The 22,398-nt window shown below is 43.3% G+C and overlaps 1 protein-coding gene across 1 annotated transcript in view; it reads left to right on the forward strand.

Annotated features, from left to right (window-relative positions):
* The first annotated feature begins 11,597 nt into the window (after positions 1–11,597).
* Positions 11,598–22,398, forward strand: part of TUT7 (terminal uridylyl transferase 7) — a 37,809-nt gene continuing 27,008 nt past the window's right edge. Inside the window, exons 1-4 of the mRNA XM_062640140.1 lie at positions 11,598–11,714; positions 13,719–14,242; positions 20,257–20,432; positions 21,566–21,682. Coding sequence (XP_062496124.1) covers positions 13,750–14,242; positions 20,257–20,432; positions 21,566–21,682 — 786 coding nt within the window. The 5' untranslated portion in view covers positions 11,598–11,714; positions 13,719–13,749. The remainder of the gene's footprint in view (positions 11,715–13,718; positions 14,243–20,256; positions 20,433–21,565; positions 21,683–22,398) is intronic.

Genomic DNA, 22,398 nt, shown 5'->3' on the forward strand with positions numbered 1-22,398 from the left:
GAGCTGTTCTTTGATTTTCTCAGCTATGCTCTCTTTTATACCCTGAAATCTTTTCAGGGGAGTTTTGGGGAACTCTGGATATTTACATTACATTTCCAGGTATCTAACAGCATTAGCAGAGTGGCAGTGCTTGTTCCCAATGGACAGCTAAAAGCCCTCCATATGCTCTTCAGGCATGAACAAGGCATCCAGCATCCATCCTCCAATGTGCAGCAGAAAGCCCATCCTTCCTTATTTATCCAGAGTGGTCAGAGAGAGGAGCTACAGCTGCAGTGGCACAGAGAACGTGCTGTCCCACCTCAGGCGTTGGTGGACAGCTCTGTTCACCTGCATCTACACCATGCTGCCTCATGACCCACAGGTACTACTGCTCAGAGCTGAATACTATGGGTCTTGTCCTGCTGTGTAACTGTATATTGTTAGTGCTCCAAAAAAGTGTTTTGGAGGAGTCACATGGGAAATGCCCCCCAAAATGAACAATATTACAAAGACTTATTCCTCCTTATCTGCCTGTAGCTTCTCACTTATAACCTATATAAGTTATAGTACAAAAGCACAACCATAGAGTTTACTTTAAAATGGAAGTAAACATTTCCAGTTTAAATACCAGATAACACGTGGCTCTTGCATAGTTAGCCTGATTTCTAGAGATTCTAAGTACTGCCACTGAATGCAGGAGGAACTGAACTGGAGGAAGATCAGCACTTCTGACTACACGGAATGCACAATTTTGAACTTTACAGCCCAGTTGTTATTGGCAGTCATCTTGAGAAAATCCTGGTGTAAGACGATCTTCAGTCCATATTGTTTCCTGAATTGTGGTTATTTTCTAATTTTGAAGTCAATAGAAATACATCAGTTCAAATGAACTGAGTATCTGACCGCTCATATTTACACATTCACATATGCACACGTATCTACATCTACCTGCATGTATATAAGCTGTATTTAATGAAACTATTTAATTCTTTCTATAAAGTAGTGCTTCTTATAAACAGTAAATTAGGGAATTTAATACTATCTATCTATATACTTTATACAATAAGAAATTCTCGCAATGAGCAACTTGTCATGCTCTGTACCTCTAATTTATTGTAACGTTCAAAAAAATCCGTTAACTTGGGAACTCAAAGAAATGTGGGGGTTGTAAAACTATCCACTACAATAAAAGACTTACAACATTTTTAGCTAGCTGAGGACCTGGGAATTAGGTTGATGGAAGGGATTATTGCTTAATATTTTCCGTAACATCAGCAATCTTGTCAAAATCCCCTGGTTGCTCTGAGAGTAGGAGACATCTGTTTTATGGGGTGAGCACATATCCTGGAATGTTCGCATGAGACGGCGTCACAACCGGGCTTCATTACCCCTTCACACATTAAGCCTAGTTTACACTTTACAGTGCCATGGAAAATCACACATTCAGCTTACACCAGCAAAAGCCTTGTTGTAGATGCAGTCCTACAGATTAGAAAGTCCCCTTGCCAGTATTATTTAGTTCATGTGGGGAATGACCACAGGCTTTGCCAGCATATAAACAGTTCTGCCATTTATATTGTGCACAGGTTTGCCATGTAAGCTTCTGCTAGCAGGATTTGCCTGCATAGCTCTCGCTCACCTTCTAACTTTTGGCTTGTGATGAGTTGCACAAAATCCAGTTGGAGGCCAGTTCCTAGTGATGTGCACCAAGGGTTGATGCTGCGGCCACTACTGTTCAACATTGCCATGAATGACATGGGCACTGGGTACAAAGTGCATGCTTTCCAAGTCTGCAGACAGTACAAAACCAGGAGGAGAGGCTGATAGCCAGAGGGTGCTGGACAGGCTGGAAAAACTGGTCCAGAGGAACTTCATGAAGTTCAATAAATGGAAGTGCAAAGTCCTACCCATAGGGAGGAACAACCCCAGGCACAAGTATGTGCTGGATGCTGAACCAGCTGAAAAGCAGCTCTGCAGAAAAGGGCATGGGGGCCTGGTGCTCACCTAACTGATTATGGGCTAACAGTGTGCCCTTGTGTCAAAGAAGGTGAGCAGCTTCCTGGGAAAAACGTCAGCAGGTAGAGGGAGGTGATCCTTCCCCTCTACTCGGCTCTGGTGAGACATCTGTAGGGCTAAGCCCAGCTCTGAGTTTCCCAAAATCAAAAAGGCATGGACATAGTGGAGCAAGTCCTATGGAGGTCCACAAAGATGATGAAGGGACTGCAACATCTTTCATACAAGAAGAGGGCAAGAGAGCTAGGACTGTTCAGCTGGAAAAGAGAAGGCTCAAGGGGATCTCATCAGTGTGTATAAATTTCTAATTGGGAGAGGGCAGAGAAGACAGATTCAGGCTATCTTCAGCGGTGCCCACTGACAGGATAAGTGACAATGAGCACAAATTAAAACATATTAAATTCCATCTTAACACAAAAAAAAACCACTTTTTTACTGTGAAGGTGGTCAAAGTCCAGCACAGGTTGCCCAGAGAGACTGCAGCACCTCCATCTTTTGAGCTACTCAAAACCTAACCGGACATGGTCCTAGGTAACTTGCTCCAGGTGGCTCTGCTTGAGAGAGGCAGGTAGACTATGTGATCCCTTCCAAACTCAGCCTTTTACAGATCTATGTCCCTGGACAGACACCTCTTCTAACTCTATCTGTGCCAGCAGGTGTTACCCTTTCCATTTATGAATTTCTTTTGAGTCCCCTTATTTATTGATGTTATAATACATATAGGCTTGTTGTATTACCTAAGGCAACTGAATTCACTCTCAAGAAAAGATCATTTATGGTGGTCATCTATAGCTTTTTAAGATAATGCTGATATTTAGCTAAATATTATTTTAGTTGCCTTTCCTTCACAGTCTTTGTGCTTCACAGCAAAGAAAGTACTCAGGTGAAAATACATTACAATAAAAAAGTCTTCCACAGAATGGGAATCTATTCCACAATATTCTCTTAGATGCTATTGACACAGAGAATGGGCACCTGGATGTGGCACAGGGAGGCACAGGCGTGCTAGCTTTAATCTAGTGAGCCTGGGGAATGGAAGAAATCCCAGCCCAGGAGGGCAGGCAAAGCACTGTGGCAGAAGATTCTACTTGCCAGACGGAGATGAAGGCTGTGCTGCCATCGCTTCCCGTTGTCTTTACCCAGACTAGCTTAATTTTTAATCATATTTTAATAACGTACCTTTATTTCACTACGTAAGCACGTCTTTAAACCAGGTTTTCATGGCCAACTCTGAGCCCTAGTTTTTCCGCAATTCTTTTGAATCTGCTGCCATCTAGTGAAGAGAAACCAAGCTGAAATGCATGGAGTTTGCGTTCAGCAGCGGTTTTGGTTTTGTTTTTGTTTTTTTGTCGTTTTTGTTTTGTTTGGGTTTTTATATTTTTATTTTTTTTTTTATTTTCTAGGACATAGGATCACAGAATCACAGAATTTTTTGGGTTGGAAGGGACCTTAGACGTCATCTGTTTCCAACCCTCCTGCCATGGGAGAGACCAGGCTCAAAGCCCATCCAACCTGGCCTTCAACACTGCCAGGGGTGGAGCAGCCACAGCTTCTCCGGGAAACATGTTCCAGGGTCTCATCACCCTCAACAGTACAGAATTTCTTCCTAATATCTAACCTGTATCTCCTCTCCTTCTGTTTAAAGCCATTCCCCCTTGTCCTGTCACTACATACCCTTGTAAAAAGTCCCTCCCCAGTTTTATTGTAGGCTCCCTTTAGGGACCAATGACACCAAGCTATGTGGTGTGGTCAATATGCTGGAGGGAAGGGATGCCATCCAGAGAGACCTTGACACACTTGGGAGATAAGCCTGTGCAAACCTCATGAAGCTAAACAATGCAAAGTGCAAGGTCCTGAACATGGGTCAGGGAAATCCCAGGCACAGGCACAAGCTGGGCAGAGAATGGACTAAGGGCAGGCCTGAGGAGAAGGACTGCGGGGTGTTGACTGACAAGAACCTCAACATGAGCTCGCTTCAGTGTGCGCTCACGGCCCAGAAAGCCAGCTGTGCCCTGGGCTGCATCATAAGGAGTATGGGGGGGAGGTTCCCCCCTTCTTATTTTTCTTATCTTCCTTCTTCTTCTTTTCCACATGGAGGCACCACAATGGATGTATTGGCCAGACAGCTCCAAGAATACAGAGTCTTGCTGCCTCCCTACAGGGCTGTGTCTCAGCTGTGAAGGAACCGACTGTGGTGGTTTAAACCCAGTGAGGCAGCTCGTTCGCTCACTTCCCCCCCTTCTTGCCCTCCCCCTACTCCCAAGGGGACGGAGAGGATAATCGGAAAGAATGCAACTCCCACGGGTTGAGATAAGAACAGTTTAGTAACTAAGGTATAACACAAATCACTACTGCTACCACCAATAATAATAATGATAAAGGAAATAACAAGGGAAGAGAATACAACACCTCACCACCAGCCAACCGATAACTCGCCCCACCCCCAGCCCGACCAAGCACCAACCGATACCTCCTCCAACCCTGCAGCCTCCCAGCCCTTCCAGGGCACTCCCAGTTACATCCTGGGCATGACGTGCTGTGGTATGAAACACCTCCCTGGCCAGCTTGGGTCAGGTGTCCTGTCTCTGCTTCCTCCTGGCTCCCCCTCCTCCCTGGCAGAGCATGAGGCTCACAAAGTCCTTGGCCAAACCAAAACATCATTGTTATCAGCTCTGTTCCCGAGCTGAAAGTCAAAACACTGCACTGCACCAGCTACCAAGAAGGAGAAAAAATGACAGCTACCACTGAGCCCAGGACACCGACCCAAAAATAGTATGAGCAATCCAAGAAGGATAGGCCTTCCTCACTCACACCAACCAATGTCTTAGAAATTATGAGTCAGCCTTTTTCTGTTCAAGGGAGAGGGTCCCCACATGCAATGCTGTGGTTCTTTCTGCAAGACCAGGGGGAGGACACAACGAAGTGGGATGGGGAGGACACAAGGAAGTGGGATGGTGAACCCAGCAGGAGACTAGAAGCTCATGTACAGGAATTGCACAGAAAAACAATAGCCAAAAGGCATTAATTCAGTAAAATTACTGCTCCAGTTGGGCAGAGTAGAACAGCTGATCACACTTTGGACCCTGATGAAGGGGCTTCTGTTTTGGAGTTACAAAACTCAAGTAACAAAGACTCTGACCGGGAATAGAAGGGTCCTGCCTTTGGCCAGGTGAAGGAAAGGTACAACTGGGTTTACTGAACTGTGTGGGTTTGATGGTCTACATCAGCCGCATGGGAGGGCTGTGAACAGCAGTGCCCAGAGTACTCTACTGTCATCAGATTACAAAGGGACAGAATCCATCTGTATTTCTGGTGTGATGGGAAGATCCCAAGAACAGTCTATGTTGGAGGCTAAGGTAAGCCTAACTGGAAATGAGTAGCAGAAGCATTGTATTGTGGCTAGTGCAGAGGCTCTATGCATCCTTGGCATAGACTTCCTCAGGAGAGGGTACTTCAAGGACGCAAAAGGGTGCTGGTGAGCTCTTGGTATAGCTGCCTTGAGCACAGAGAAAATTAAACAGCTGTCTAACATTCCCAGTCTCTCAGAAGATCCTTCTGTTGTGGAGTTGCTGTAGATTAAAGAACAGCAGGTGCCAATTGCTACCATGACAGTACACTGGCGGCAATATCACACCAACCAAGAATCCATGATTCCCATCTACAAGCAGATCCAGCAACTGGGAGAGTCAGAGAGTGATCAGCAAGACCCACTCATCCTTTAATAGTCCAACACAGCCAGTGCAAAAATCTAAAGGAGAGTGGAAGTTAACAGTGGACTATTGTGACCTGAACAAAGTCACACCACCACTGAGTTAACAGACACATTAGAACTTCAATATGGAGTCAAAAATGGTATGCAACCATTGATATCGCTAAAACAAAGTGTTTTTCTTGATCCCGTTAGCAGAATGCAGGCCACAGTATGCTTTCATGTGATGAGGTGTCCAATACACCTGGAATTGACTGCGCCAGGGGTAGAAACACAGCCCTACCATTTACCATGGATTGATATAAACTGCACCAGAACAAGGTGAAGCTCCAGAAAAATCCGCAGTATACTGATGATATCATTGTGTGGGGTAACACAGCAAAGGCAATGTTTAAGAAGGGGAGAAAAATAATCCAGATTCTTTTGAAAGCTGATTTTGCTATAGAGCAAAGTAAGATCAAAGGACCTTCATAGGAGATCCATTTATTTATGAATAAAATAGCAAGATGGGCATTGGCACCTCCCAGTGGCTGTGATCAATAACATAACAGCAACATCTCCACCAGCTAACAAGAAAGAAACACAAGCTTTCTTACGTATTGTGGGGTTTTGGAGAATGTGTATTCATGGTTACAGTCTGGCCATAAAACAGTCTCTACTGAGCTACCCAGAACAACTATGAATGGGGCCTTGAGCAGGAACAAGCCTTTGAACAAATTAAATGGGAGATAGCTCGTGCAGTAGCACTTGTGCTGGTCTGGACAGGACAAGATGCGAAAAACATGCTTTATACCTCACCCAGGGACAACGGCCGCCCCTGGAGCCCTGGCAGAAAGCGCCTGGAGAGACTCAAGGTTGACCTCTAGCGTTTTGGAGCTTGGGATCTAGAGGATCTGAAGGCCGTAACACTGAAAAAGAAATACTAGCAGCATGTGAAAGAACTTGATCCGCTTCAGAAGTAGCTGGTGCTGAACCTCAGCTCTTTTTGGCACCTTAATTGTCTGTGCTCAGCTGGATATTCAAAGGGCGGGTCCCCTCTACACGTCACACAACTGAAGTCAAAACTTGGAGTGTGTCGCACTGATAATGCAATGGACTTGAGTGGGAAACCTTGACTGTCTGGGAGTTGAATCGATTGTGGGGTGGACAGAGGGCCCAATTTTGGAGCGGCACCAGAGGAGGTGACTTGTGCTGGAGGTCCCACTGTATAACAAATCACCAGAAAACAATAAACAATATGCGCTGTTTACAGATGGATCCTGTCATATTGTGGGAGAACATCAAAGGTGGAAAGCTGCTGTGTGGAGTCCTACACAAAAAGTCACAGCTATTGCTGAAGGAAAAGGTGAATCAAGTCAGCTTGTGGGAATGAAAACTAACAAGCTGCCTTTAGATACTGCTAACCCAGAAAAATGGCCAATGGTTTATTTGTATACTGATTCACAGATGGTGGCAAACAGCCAGCGGCGGTGGTTGCAGCTGTGGAAGCAGACCAACTCACAAAGCAGAGATAAACCCATCTGGGCTGTTGAACTGTGACAAGGTATTGCTGCTTGGGTGGAGAAAATGGTTGTAAAAGTATGTCACGTAGATGCTGACATACATAAGAGTCAGGCCACTGAAGAACACTGAAACAATGAGCAAGTGCACCAGGCTGCTAGAACTGAAGTGGATCAGCTGGATCTGGGCTGGGAACAAAGGGTGAGTTATGTATAGCTCAATGGGCTCGTGACACATCAGGACATCTAGGAAGAGATGCAACATATAAATGGCCTCATGATCGAGGTGTGAACTTGACTATTGCACAGATTACCCATGAATGTGAAAGGTAGGCCATAAGCAAACAAGCCAAGTGTTCAAAGCCATTTTGGTATAGGGGACGGTGGCTGAAATATCAATATGGGGAAGCCTGGCAGATAGATTATATCACATTACCATGAACCCACCATAGCAAGCACTGTGCTTAAAATGGTAGAAGCAATCACCAGTTAGCTGGGAATGTACACTGTGCCCCACACCACTGACCGAAACACTATCATGGGCCTTGAGAAACAAGTCTTATGGCAGCACGGCTCCCCAGAAAGAATTGAGTCAGACAATGGGACTCATTTCCAGAACAGCCTTACAGACACTTGCGCCAAATAACATGGCACTGACTGGGTATATCTCATCCCCTACCAGGCACCAGCCTCTGGGAAAATGGAATGGTACAATGAGCTGTTAAAAACTACACTGAGAGCAATGGGTGGTGGGACTTTCAAACACTGGGATACACACTTAACCAAAGCCACTTGGCTAGTTAACACTAGAGGATCTGCCAGTTGACCTGACCCTGCCCAATCAAAAACCCTGTGCACTGTGGGCGGAGATAAGATCCCAGTAGTACAGCCCCATAGTACATAAAAGGAACTGGGTGGAAAAAAAACAGTGTGGGTTATTCCTTCTTCAGGAAAGGGTAGACCTATTAATGGGCTTGTTATTGCTCAAGGACCTGAGTGCACTTTAGGTAGGTAATGCAGAAGAATGGGGAAGTCCAGTGTGATTTAAACCTGGATAAAAATAATCTGTGATTTAAGTTGTATGACAGCAGTGTTACATGATGCTGTATTACAGCAGGAACTCTCACTACTAGGCAAAATAGAGGCAAGAGGAGGAATTTATTGCAATGCTATGCCCTACTCCAAAGGAACCAGGACTGGAGAATGTAATGGATATGTCTTCAAATTGTTGTAAACTGTGATTTGAGTAACATAGAATCATAGAATAGTTAGGGTTGGAAAGGACCTTAAGATCATCTAGCTCCAACCCACCTGCCATGGGCAGGGACACCTCACACTAAACCATCTCACCCAAGGCTCTGTCCAGCCTGGCCCTGAACACTGCCAGGGACTGGAGCATTCACAACTTCCCTGGACAACCCATTCCAGTGCCTCACCACCCTTACAGGAAAGAATTTCTTCCTTATATCCAATCTAAACTTCCCCTATTTAAGTTTTAACCCACTACCCCTTGTCCTATCACTACAGTCCCTAACAAAGAGTCCATCCCCAGCATCCCTATAGCTCCCCTTCAGATACTGGAAGGCTGCTCTGAGGTCTCCACGCAACCTTCTCCAGGCGGAACAGCCCCAACTTTCTCAGCCTATCTTCATACAGGAGGTGCTCCAGTCCCCTGATCATCCTTGTGGACCTGCTCTGGACTTGTTCCGACAGTTCCATGTCCTTTTTTAAACCACCTGAACGAAAAAAGGATGAACCTCACATGAATCGGTGCTAGTGCAGCAGTGACCTAACTTACGCTAGTTCTAGTGCCCAGTAACTCTGCACAACACACCACCTCTCCTGCCTGACTGAATACCATAACAGGTGAAGCCCAAAGCCCTAGACCAAATGAAGTCAATTAACATTCTGTGGATATTTATGGACATTTCACAAAGATTTTATGAACAGAGAACAGGGAACAGAGTGGTTAAAGAGGAGAGGGTAGGACCTGAACATCATGTAAACCGTGTGGAATAACGTATGTAAATGTGCCAGCTTTGGCTGGGATAGAACTAAATTTCTTCACAATAGCTCATATGGGGCTATGTTTTGGATTTGTGCTGAAAAAGGCGTATACAACACAAGAATGTTTTCATTATTGCTGAGCCGTGCTTACACAGAGTCAAGGGCTTTTCTGCTCCTCACCCCACCAGTGAGTAGACTCAGGGTGCACAAGAAGCATGGGAGGGTACACAACACTGGGCAAGATCTTTTCAGCTATAAGTGGATCAACTACACTGTCTTCAGGAAAATTTCACCATAAATATTTGGCGGACAGGTTTCCTGAGTTATCTGCAAGTGATGCAATCTTCCACAGCTGTAGACAAGCAGCAACATTTTCAGTACTTCTTAGTAGCTTTTCAAGCTGGAGAGTGTTACACTAATGACATGCTGAGGTGACAAAGACAGCAGTTATGGGGTGAGACTCCAGAAGATGTCTGAGTCACAATCAAAACAGGCACTCCACCTCTGCTTCCTGCCAATCCTATGCCTGGGCAATCCCATCCCCATTGGTACCAGTCTGGCAGGTTTCTGATCCCAAATTAGCCTGGTCTCAAAAAAAAAATCCACAGAAAACCTCAATCTCTCCTTTATTTATTTTTTTTTTGTCTTGGTAGGCAAGTTTTCATAAAGGAAAAGAGTATCCGTTGCACAACACAAAACAAAAACTATTTAAAAGACATACCAAATACTTGTTAGAGCTAAGTAAATGTAATTACAGAGAAACTGGAAATCCAATTAATTGCTGTAAGCTGGAGCAAAAAGTCTGTGTCAGATTCAAGATCAGCTCACAGAAATGCCAGCGATTACATCTCTTAAAAAACAAAATAAATTATTCTGTGATGCCCAATACTGTGATGTATTCTCTGTGTTCAGTCTTATCACTTATATGTATCTAGCTCATCTTATGTTAGTGAGTTGTACTCTTTTAACATTTTTCAATCTCTCCCTCCTGTTTTCTTTAATTGCAGGTAAATTTTGCAGAATTTGCTAAGTCACTCTCCCATTTCAGTATATTTGTATTCAATATTCTAAGTTTACTTTTTCTCACAAAAGCTGACTAATTATATCTTGATGCTACCTATTTAGAACAAAATCTCAGCTAGGAAATGTTGGTGTCTTCCAAGTATCATGTGTATTAAGGACATATAACCTTTTTAGCTTACTTTCTCTTGAATTAGTCTGATCATAGAAAATGCTAGTAAGCGTAAATTATTTATTCATCATAAAACAGAATCTTTGAGTTTCATAAAGACAACAGGAATTCTAGTTCAAAAAAAATGACAGGAACTTGAGAGAGTCTTGCATTCGTGTACTAGTGACACCAGACCCTAAGACATAAGACTAGACACTGTTTGACTCACTGCAGTCACTGTGACTTGGAACATGCTGAGCCTGCAGCCACTCAAACAACTTTATGGAAGTAGGAAGCAAGACAAGGCTCAGAAATGTTTCCGTGTTTGGCTCCTCCAGCCACATCTGCTCACAACAGTGGTTTTGTAAGTTAAGCTATCCTCCCACACCAGGACCTCTCCCGAGAATGTCTTGCCCAGAGTTCGTTCTTATTTTGAAGGGCTCATACAGGAAAAGGCAAAAGGTGTGAACTTGACTATTGCAAGCTATAGCCTAGTGCTGATGCAAAGCACTAGGCTATAAAGCTATCATGTCCTGTCTTTGAAAGGTACCATAAGTAATTTTGGAAAGTCTCTGCTACGTATATCCCTTCAGAATCTGTATACTTGTACACATTTTGCTAAGGAAGTCTGGATTAGCACGGGAAGGAGAATTTCCATGAGGTCCATCTGATGAGGTAGGTTAAGAGCACCTTTTTTCCATAAATATGAAAGCAGAAAAGAATTTGGAAGCAACCCTCCTTAACTAGTCAGTAAGGGGGTGATGAAAAGGGCACTCAGAAAGAGGAAGAAATGGCTAAGCAAGTGCAAGCAACCTTTACAAAACAGACAGGTCACCTAATTCGGTAAGAAAGGTCATTTAGTGATAAGGAAACCAGGAGCTTTTCTTTTACATGTATGTGTCCACTTCCCCACCTGCCCCGGGTTTTCCCACTTCCTGTAATTTGTGTTTCTGGTTCCCGTGATAATTAGCTCTGAGCATTAGCTACTGGTTATTTTTTTGCGATGCGGGATATATGGGGTTGGCATACAGCGGGGTAGCGGTGCCTTCAGGTCCCCAACGGGAGCAAACGACTTCACCTCTACCGACTAGACCTCTGCCCACCACCGAAGCCCTCTCAGCTACCCACATGGCTCCGCAGGCCTGCAGCTGCTCGAAAGTAACCTTCACGCCGAGCCCTCGGACCCGCCTCTAGCGTCACGACACGCCCCCGTGGGGGACGGGCCGGGGCCGCACTGCCGGAAGACCGGGGCGGCTGGGTCGCACGGGGGAACCGGTATCGTTTCCGCCGGGGCACAATGGCAGAGGGGCGGTAGCGGCTGGGCTGTCGGCGGCCGGTGAGTGTCCCTTCTTTGGTGGGTGGCGGCCGGGCGACGCCTGGCTCGGCCGCGGCCCGTTCCTGCCCTCCCCTCCTGGGCCGCGGCCCCTCGCCTCGCGGGCTGCCGGGTTGAGGCGGCGGTGCAGGGCAGGGCTGGCCCGGGGAGGGGGAGGCTGCTGCGCCACAGGCGCCGCCGCCCCTGTCCTGCTCCAGTCGGCCCCTCGCCTCCTCTAGGCTTTTCCCTGAACCTTGAGTTGCACGGAGTAAGGAGGGCAGGAGAAGGCTGGGGGCCTTCGTCAGCCGCGGGGAGGACGGCTGGGAGCCGCGGCGTGCGAGTAGGGGAGCCCCGGGCCACGGAACGTGTTTCCTGCGTTGTGGTGACGGAGGCCGGTGTTGTGCACCACCGTCAGGGGCCCGTTGACAACATGGCTGGTGGTGCCTCCTGCGTATGGCCCCGCGTGGGGCCGTGCGGCCCCATAGCGGCGTGGCTGTAACTTTGGGGCAGTCCACCCCAGTGTAGCCCCCGCCCAGCTCCTGGCCAGCTTCTGTGTTCGTAGTTAGGAGCCAGAGGCAGGCATGGACTTAGGACTCTTTGCTCCCTTCCAGGGCCAGCAGTGTGTCGTCATCCAGGTTGGTGGCTGGGTGTGGGCTTTGCTTCTGGGAATGACTCTAAAACAGGCTGGTTTCAGGTCACTCTGAAATTCAGGTGTGACAGCAGTTCCTCTCCTAAAATAGGAAGCAAATCCACTTTGTGTAGCTGAAACTTTTCTTTCAGAGCCTACCTGGAATAGCTGCATCTCTGCAGTTGTACATAACATGCTATGAATTCAGGTTATTAGGCTAGGAATCCTATTTGTTTTGTCAATCGCTTGAGAGAAAAAAAAACAAACCTCTGCTGCTTAAGGGGGGTGGACACTGAAAGCCTTAAGCCTACAGAAAGTAGACATGGAGATGCCTAAGGGTGCCTTTGGGGTCTGCGAAACTTAGAAAATGTTTAAGAAAATCGGGTACCCTACTCCCATACTAAAGGCAACAAGACATTTCCTGCTGTTTCAGCACTTCTTGTAAGTGCCCTTCAGCCTTTTCTGTGTCCATAATCATATGCATGTCTTTTGAAAGAGCAAACCTTTTTTTGTTTGGTTGCATGCGGCTATATTTAAATCATACAATACTCACTGTTGATGTGACCACTCCTGCTTATGTGTGTGCCTATGTCTTTTCCAGGTAACTCCCCCTTTCACAATCCACAAAGGGTTTATGCAAACATGGAGTTATAGCTGCCTGGAAATCTTTTACAAAAAAGAACATGGATGTGGCCAACTGTTGGGAGGGGAGGAGGAGCAAATCAGTAGCCCAGGTGTTTTAGAGAATACTAAAATACAAACTATGAATGCTTAATACTGAGTGATGTGAGACTTAAGAATGGTAGTCTGGGTAAAATGTGCAGAGTATACTAGGAGTGTAGCCTTGTTTCTCATCCACTGTGTCACATCTGCCTGACAGACATGTAGAACTTGAGTACCAGCCTACCTCCTCTGGTAACAATTTTCATTCTTAACAAGGTGAACAGTGTCTAGTGTGGGGAGAGGGGAATACTCAGATGATGTAGAATGGTTTTGAGGCCACCCTTGTTACTGCCTTTTATGTTCTTACATATTCAACATTCTACAGAGTTCCTTTGGTCATTCTTTCAAACCTTTCCTATGCTGAGCTGAGACTGTCACATGGACTTTTGAGAACAGTCATCTGTGCTAATGGCATCTAGACCTTTATGCCCAAAAAAGCCATTAGCTGTCTCTGTATTTAGTAAACCAGCCATAGACATTTGACATTTCCAGAGAAGGAACTTAGCAGAATTTTGAACTGCCTTTCATTGGAGAAAATTTTGTTTTCCTCAAAGACTTGCTTTGCTTATGGTGTTACAGAGCTAGGGCTTTGACTGTTTACTTTTCCATAAAAATACTAACCAGTGTTTATCACTTGATTCATTTTGAAATACAACTTTTAACTGTTTTATTTCTAGGTGTGAATTACTAAGTTGAACAGCAATAACCATGGGAGATGCTGCAAAACCTTTCGTTGCCAAACAAAATCAGGAACAGGAAATTTTACATCAGGAAGAATTAAAAGGAAGTTCGTTACAGAAAGAGTACCATGACTTTATGGACGAATGCGGAAATGGCCATATGAAGAAAATATATACCGGCCTGCAAAAAAAACAGGGAACACCGGGTCACTACGGAGGCATTCCCAGACGAGGGCCACGTAGTGTTTTCAGTAGCCCAAATTCAATTAAAAATGCAGTACACAGTCAGAAGTCAAAGTTAAATGATACCCAAAGAGACCAAATAAAGAAGTGGGTATCTGATCATCATGGTACTTATGACAGCTGGAGAGAACACCGATCTGTTGCCCAGATTCCTGTGCATAGCAGGACAAGAAGGGACTCTCTTCATGAGTTTGAAGGTGCTGGAAACAGAAATGGAAGACAACTTCAGGAAGACTTCATGAGTGAAGATGTGTCAAACATGCAGAAAGAAAGCTCTGGTAATCAGTGTTTGGTTTCAGGGGTATTTTGTACAGCTGTCCGGTAAAGTAGCTTGCTGTGTCTGTTACTGAAAAGTAAAATTTCAAGATTCACTGTTAAAGCAAAAAAAATATTTTTTTCTCTGTCAAATGTTGCAAACTATGGACTGTACTATACTGCAGCACTTTAAACGATTGTTTAAATTGTTACAGTGAATGATACAGAAATTATTCTATAAATTGTGTTGTAAGCTTATGAGTGGTAGTAGGTGGATTGCCACATCTGTGCAGTGCCCCTGTTTGCAGTTTTCCAGGTATGATGTGATTGAATCTGTTAAGGTTGATAAGGGATCTTTAAGTTCAGGTGATACAAGCATTGTGTTTTAATCCGAGCCCAGAGACTATAATTGCCACAGAGCTTCTAACTCACCCCTCCTCCTCCCCCAGTGGGATGGGGAGGAGAATCAGAAAAAAGGTAAAGCCTGTCAGTTGAGATAAGAACAGGTTTTAATAATTAAAATAAGGTATAATGTAATACTAATGCTACTAATAATAAAGAAATGGGAAATTACAAAAGAGAAAAGCAAACAAAAAGAGAAAAATAAAACAAAACCAAACAAATCAGCAAAAGGTGATGCACAATACAATTGCTCACCACCCACTGATGGATAGCCTGACCTGAGCAATGATCTGCCCTTCTGGGTGACTCCCCCCAGTTTAAATATTGGACATGACATGCTGTGGTATGGAATACCTCTGGCTAGTTTGGGTCCTGTCTTTGCTCCTTCCCCGCATCTTGTGCACCACTTCAGTGGCAGAACATGAGAGACTGAAAAGTCCTTGATAAGGATAAGAGCTACTAAGCAACAACTAAAACATTGGTGTGTTACCAGCCTTTTTCTCACACTAAAGCCAAAATCCAGCACTGCACCAGCTACTAGGAATAAAAATAACTATCCTAGCTGAAACCAGGACAACAGGGTGAGATTTTAGAGCTACTGATGAGGTCTGTAACAACATATGTTAACAAAGATATAAGACAATACTGCATAGCAATAGTAATACAACAATAACACAAAACTAATTCTCCATGCATACTGAACTTCTCTATGGGCAGTTGATACTAATAGTTGAGAGTATAAGCCCTGAGTACTGAAATACAAGGGAGGGCAGGCTAAGGGAGGATAAAGTGATCAATATCAAAATATCTTCATTGAGTGAGAGTAATAAAAGGAACTGTAAGTGGACAGAGGAAGCTTGAAAGAAGAGAATATAATTAAATAATGATTAAAGCGTAGATGAGGTGCTACTACTGGGACGTAGCTGCCTGTTAAGTCTTGTTCTAGTTAAGAAGGGGGCCAAAGACAGTATTGGTCTGCCCCCACCCTGCTGAGGAGGAATGCTACTGATGGTTGTTACTGGGAAGTCCAGGAATTAAATGTCCTTTCCCATGGTATCAGCTGCCACTAAAAGATAGAACTGTGAGCAGTGTCTCTTATTGTTAGAATCAAGTTGCACACTTAACTTCAGATGAGGAGAAAGCAAAGTAGAATGTTTACACAAGTTTGTCCTTGAAATTGCTGGGTTGAATGACCTTTTTCTGTGAAACTTCAGGAACTCACTGAAGTAGATTTTTGGAACCACTCAATTATGATTGGAGAACTTACTCAGAAGTGAGCAACTGGCCTACAGGAAAGGGCAAACATCTCTTAAAATTGGGATTTTAAAGTATGCAGCTTTAATTTTGGAAATCCATTCTGGAACAAATAACGTAACCTAACATGGCCTTCTATGATGGGGCTATGGAATTGATGGATGGGGTAGAGTTGACATCATCTGTCTGGACTTGTGCAAAGCGTTCAACACTGTCTCCCGCATGACATCCTTGTCTCTAAATTGGGGAGACATCAGTTTGATAGGTGGACCACTCAGTGGATAAAGAACTGGCTGGATGGCCACATGCAAAGAGTTTGGTCAATGGCTCAGTGTCTAGTTGGAGACGAGTAATGAGTGGTGTCCCTCAGGGATCAGCATTGGGATCAGTGTTGTTCAGCATCTTTGTCGGTGACGTGTACGGTAGGATTGAGTGTGCCCTCAACAAGTTTGCTGATGACACCAAGCTGTGTGGTTCGGTTGATACCCTGGAGGGAAGGAATGCCACCCAGAGGGACCTTGACACGCTTGTGAGGTGGGCTGATGCCAACCTTATGAAGTTTAACCATGCCAAGTGCAAGGTCCTACACCTGGGGCAGAGCAATCGCAGACACAGCTACAGTTTGGGCAAAGAAGAGATTCAGAGCAGCCCTGCAGAGAAGGACTTGGGGGTATTGGTCAGTGAGAAATTTAGCATGAGCCAGCTTCAGTGTGGGCTCAAAGCCCAGAAAGCCAACCGTATCCTGGGCTGCATCAAAAGGAGCGTGACCAGCAGGTCAAAGGAGGTGATCCTGCCCCTCTACTCTGCTCTCGTGAGACCTCACTTGGAGTATTGTGTCCAGTTCTGGTGTCCTCAATGTAAAAAGGACATGGAACTGTTGGAACAAGTCCAGAGAAGGGCCACGAGGATGATCAGGGACTGTAGCACTTTGCCTGTGAAAACAGGCTGAGGAAGTTGGGGCTGTTCAGCCTGGAGAAGAGAAGGCTGCGTGGAGACCTCATAGCAGCCTTCCAGTATCTGAAGGGGGCCTATAGGGATGCTGGGGAGGGACTCTTCATTAGGGACTGTAGCGATAGGACAAGGGGTAATGGGCTAGAACTTAAGCAGGGGAAGTTCTTTCCTGTAAGGATGGTGAGGCACTGGAATGGGTTGCCCAGGGAAGCTGTGACTGCTCCATTCCTGGTGGTGTTCAAGGCGAGGTTGGACAAAGCCTTGGGTGACATGGTTTAGTGTGAGGTGTCCCTGCCCATGGCAGGTGGGTTGGAGCTAGATGATCTTAAGGTCCTTTCCAACCCTGACCATTCTGTGATTCTACGAACAAAGGGATGTGTAGCAGTAAACATGGGTTTGTCAAGAAGAAAGTATGCCAGCTCCTTCTAGTTTCCTTTATTTCTTTAAAATAGTGGTCAGTCCCCTGTGGATGTGGGAGAAGCAGTTAGTAGATACTGCTGTTACTGATACAGTAGCATCTTAGACACTATGTGACAGTTCTGTAAGTAGAGGAAAAGTCTCCAGATGAAATTAGTACAAGAGACTTGCAGAGCTGTAATTTGATATATACCGAATACTTACCAAAGATTTTGTCAAAATAGCACAAGCATATATGAGAATCCTGTTCTGTTCAATGTTTATTACATTAGTCTGGTGATGAATGAAGACAGCATGCTTATTAATTGTGTGGTTTTAAATTTTGGTATGCTGTGGAGCTGGTAGGAACAGAATGCAGAAAAGCAGGAAGGTCAATTAAAATAACTTTGCACAATTGGCAAAGTGACCTACATACAGGATGAAATGCAGAATACATGTGATGAAAATGCCATTGCTTAAGCAGGGATGTCAACTCTACAAATAAAGGAGGAAAAGTTATTTTAAAGTAGTTTTTTTTTCAGAGAAGAATCTGAAACTGTAGTGAATCAGAAAATGCTTTCTAGTAGTCAGTGTCATGGCACTGTGAGGCGTGTAAACAGACTCACAGCCTGAAGTACTCCTGTTGCTGTAAGTCTTTGGGCTGTTTCCATTTTACTCATTCAATGAGGATGCAAAGCTGGACAGAGTACTGCAACTGAATTTACCAGAGAAGAGCAAAAATAATGCCAGGTTACATAGAGGATGGAAACTACAGAAATTGTAAACAATCACCCTTCTCTCTGCAAAAAAGGAAGCTTAGGGAGGCATGATAACAGTCTTCAACTGTCTAGAAAAAGGTATTAAAAAGCTGATGAGGTAACCTGCCTTGTGTCTTTGCAGTACATGGAACACAAAGCAATGGGCCTAAAACTGAGCAGGAAAGGTTCAGATGAGGGAAATAAATAAATTAATGAGGGGAATAAAGGGAATGTTTCTTGGGATAAAAGGTAGGGGAAGTACTGGAGAGGTTGTCTGGGCAGCTCAGGAGCATGTACCTGAGGGCCTTTAAGAACAGGCTAGGTGAGCATTGCTGAGGATTGACAAGGTTCATTTCATTCTGCTGAGAAGCACTGGCATGGCATAGCTCACCTCTTGAGGTCTCTTCAAAAGCTCTAATTCTATATCAAGTAGCAAACAATTCCTAAAAATGTGTCTCTCAGCATTTCCTTTTACTTGAACTCTTCTATGCAGTTGTCTCTTCCCTTTATGCCTTTTTACTGCAGCTTATAAGGAAGTTCACCAGATCTCTGAGGCACTGTTTTTTTCTGCAGAAGCTTTAACTTTAACTTGTCTTTGGTATTTTAGTCATTAACCTGTAATCAGATTGTCACTACCATAACTACCAAATACTAGAAGTGTTTGTTTACTTTGGAAGTTTGTTTTTAAGTTACTTCATGGTTACTAAAATAATTGATAAGTAGTTAGTTGTGACACACTTTCCTGCAAAGACATTAATTTAATAAACTTTTTTGTCTTAAGTTCTGTCTGTGCTGCTCAGTAAAATTGAAGCCAAACAACTGTGGCAGGTCTTTGGAGTTTGAGCAGGAGAGTCAATGTGAAAAATGGAAGGGATGGGTAAAGTTTAGAAACTTGGATTTCTGTTTCTGCTTCTTGAACTTCTTTTGGAATACTGTTCCTGCAACCCTCACAGCTGTATTTCTGTTTATTCCAGCATAAACTTGTGCTGCTGCTGAAAGAAATTATATTGCCATTCTTGGTCTGATCTTGTTTACAGCACTAGCACATGCATGCTGCTTTCTGAACTGAGTCAAACAACTGGTTGAAAATACACAACCAAATTGTTTCCCTTTTGCCACCTATTAGAGGCCGAAAACTGTGGTCCCAGCATAGAAACCTTTTAAATGTGTTTGCTAGAGCAGTTGTGTTACCTTTCAGTTATTGTAAATTAAAACCTAATACTATGGTAGGGGGTTTGTAGTCTAAGAAGTTAAATGAACTTTCTCAAAAGCAGGGAACTTAGGAATTGCATGCATCTGGACATCCTGTATAGCTGTTCAAGTGAGCAGTAAGATGTGATCTAAGTAATGTGTGAAGATGTGGCCTGTGTCTATTCATACCTGGGATTATTTTTTGCAGGTATTCTTTGGACCAGTAGCAATTCAAAATCAAAATGATTACAAAGTTTGCTTAAAAGTAGAAGTTGTATTTACGTTAATTTGTGCCAGAACTTTGCTGTAAAGGTAACAAGCTTTCTAAGCATGTTTATTCTGCCACTTTTATAGCTGTATTAAGCTATGTGTGCAGATTCTTAGCAAGTTCTTTATTTACTGATTTCTGTAGCCAGTAGAGGTTGATTTGGGGGTTTTGTGGTTTGTTCTGGTTTTTTGTTTTGTTTTTCACTTGTCTGTTTAATAAGGTAAAGGCAATACTGATTCATATGCTGGTTTAATTGAAAGGCAAGTCACATTGACAAGCTTTATTGCTGGTGATAATAAATTGTTCTATGTCACCTAAGCCATGGAAATGCTGTTAGCTCATACAAATCATTCAGATTGGCCTACGCTAATTCTCTGATACTCGTAGTGTTCTATGGATCAGTTCACTTTCTAGTTTGTTCATCTACCTCAGCCTGATCAGGCATCCTGAAATCTTTGGGTATTTTCTGTTTTTTTCAATATAGTGACTTACAGTGTTTGTCTCACCTATGCAGTGAAATCGAATGCATTTACTTGTATGTTTTTAGCCAGTTTTTACAAAGCTGTTTAAATAAGGTCAGTGACTTCAGTGAGACAAATCAGTGTTCTATAGTACTTTCGAACAAAGTTAATGTATGTTGTGACACAATATACTTTTGCTGTTATCGCACTTGCACATGGCAGATTATGCAACCATGCAGGGTAGATGATTTGTATCTTTGACTTGCACATGAGTAGAATGGTAAATTAAAGAAAAAAAAATGCTGTGTGGTACTCTGAAGTTATTTGACGTATTTGCTCTCATAACTCTTTATAAGAAATGAAGAAGCTTAGGAAACCAAGGAGATTGAGAAGAAATAGAAAAGCTGAGTATGATCAAGACGAAGCGGATGGTCCAGTCATAGATGAATCTATGCTGTCAGAAAAAGAACTTCTAGGATTGCAGCAAGCTGAAGAACGATTGAAGCGAGACTGCATTTATAGACTGAAGAAGGTGCCATTGTCTTTACTTGTGTAGACCTCTCCTTTTTTTGTCTATAAGAACTACATAAGGGGTACACTTTGAGCAATTTCTCTGGTTGTGGCTAGAAAGTCTAGTTATAGAATTGATATAACATATAAAACAGGTGCTGTTAGTGAATTCTTAAGAAAAAGTAGATTATGCTTTGGGTATTTTTTTACTGTAATCTTCACTTGACTGCAATTTAAGCACAAAAAAATAGCTGCTCCTTTAGTTCATGAATTAACATTATATCACTAGATGCTGGGGGTAGTGGACCAGAAAAGTTTTATTGTGTGTTTATTCAGTGTCATAGTTTAAGCCCAGCTGGTGACTCAGAACCATGCAGCTGTTAATTCACCCCCTCCACTTCTCCCTCCCTGCTCCCAGAGGGATGGAGAAGAGAATGGAAGGAATGTAGCTCCCACAGGTTGAGATAAGAACAGTCCAGTAACTAAGGTATAACACAAAACCACTACTGCTACCACCAATAATAATAATAATAATGATAAGGAAAATAACAAGGGGAGAGAATATAATTGCTCACCACCTGCCGACCGATGCCCAGCCCGAGCAGCAATCTGGGCCTTCTGGGTGACTCCCCCCAGTTTATATACTGGGCATGACGTGCTGTGGTATGGAATACCCCTTTGGCTGCTTTGGGTCAGGTGTCCTGTCTCTGCTTCCTCCCAGCTTCTTGTGCCCCTTTTTACTGGCAGAGCATGAGACTAAAAGTCCGTGATGGGCGTACGCTTTACTTAACAGCAACTCAAAACATCGGTGTTGTCAGCGTTGTTCTCAGGCTAAAGTCAAAAACACAGTACTAGCTACTAGGAAGGAGAAAAATGACTGCTACAGCTGAACCCAGGACATTCAATTTTTATATTCCATGAGCATTGGGTATTTTCTGCTGTGAAAGACGTGTTGATCTTGAGTGACAAAGGTCCACCATTCTTCAGATGTTATATTTGATACATGACCTTTTTGACTGTAAAGATGGAATTAGGAAGGCTAAAGTGAATATTTCTGGATTTCAGAGTTAGTCATTCAATTTAGCAAGGGTATTCAATGAAATGAAAGTAATGTCTTTCTATATTTTTGGTTTTTTTTTACTGTCTTTATTTTAGCAATCTCGAAGCTACCCATCAGCAAAATATACCTGCAGTTTGTGTGATGTTTTGATTGAGTCGGTGGCTTTTGCTCATAAGCATATTAGAGAAAAAAGACACAAGAAAAGCCTAAAGGTGAGTTAAAGACAAGAAAAAGTTCAAAATGTACTTTTATGAAACCGTCTCACCCTGCTAATTACAATGAGACTGCACTGCTTGTAAAATCATTCTGCAGTGATTTTTTTTCTTTTGCTATGTTTGAATCTTCTTTAAAATTATTACTTAATGGTAAAAAGAGTAAACTGAGTAAACTTGGGACCTGGACTTTGCCTTCATCCTCAGCTTTGGAATTTAATTTGTAGTTTTTTATACCTATTCAAATAAGTCTTCATTTTAAAGTATGATGCAGCAATATTTTGTTACTAGTGATTGAAGTATAATAAAAATATGGTACCAACTGACTTCTGTTTTGCTGTTCTGTAATTCTTCTCGTAGACTAGTTGTATGTATTCTTCTTGGTGTGTGTTATTGGTGTATATTTCATTGGTATATTTCAACAAGAAAGAGTTTTCATCAAGTCCAGAGCAATAAGGAGTAGCAATAAGTAAATACAATTGGTACGACAGAATTAGAAATTATAACCTGTATGTCATAGTGAAGATCTTAATTCAAGAATTGAATGTTGTTTTTTTTTTTTTCTATTTAAACATCTCTTCCTTCTTTCTCAGCTTTAAGTGGATAAAAATATTTGTAGTCTTCAGGTTTTCAATTTCTTCCTCTTTAAGTCTTACTCTTTCCCCAGTTCATAGATGGTGAAAGAATTGGTGACTTTTCTTAATGTTCCAAATATG

This window comes from Pezoporus occidentalis, unplaced genomic scaffold (genome assembly GCF_034315485.1).
Source record: "Pezoporus occidentalis ecotype Australia unplaced genomic scaffold, CSIRO_AGI_Poc_V1 ctg117, whole genome shotgun sequence".
Lineage (NCBI taxonomy): Eukaryota > Metazoa > Chordata > Aves > Psittaciformes > Psittacidae > Pezoporus > Pezoporus occidentalis.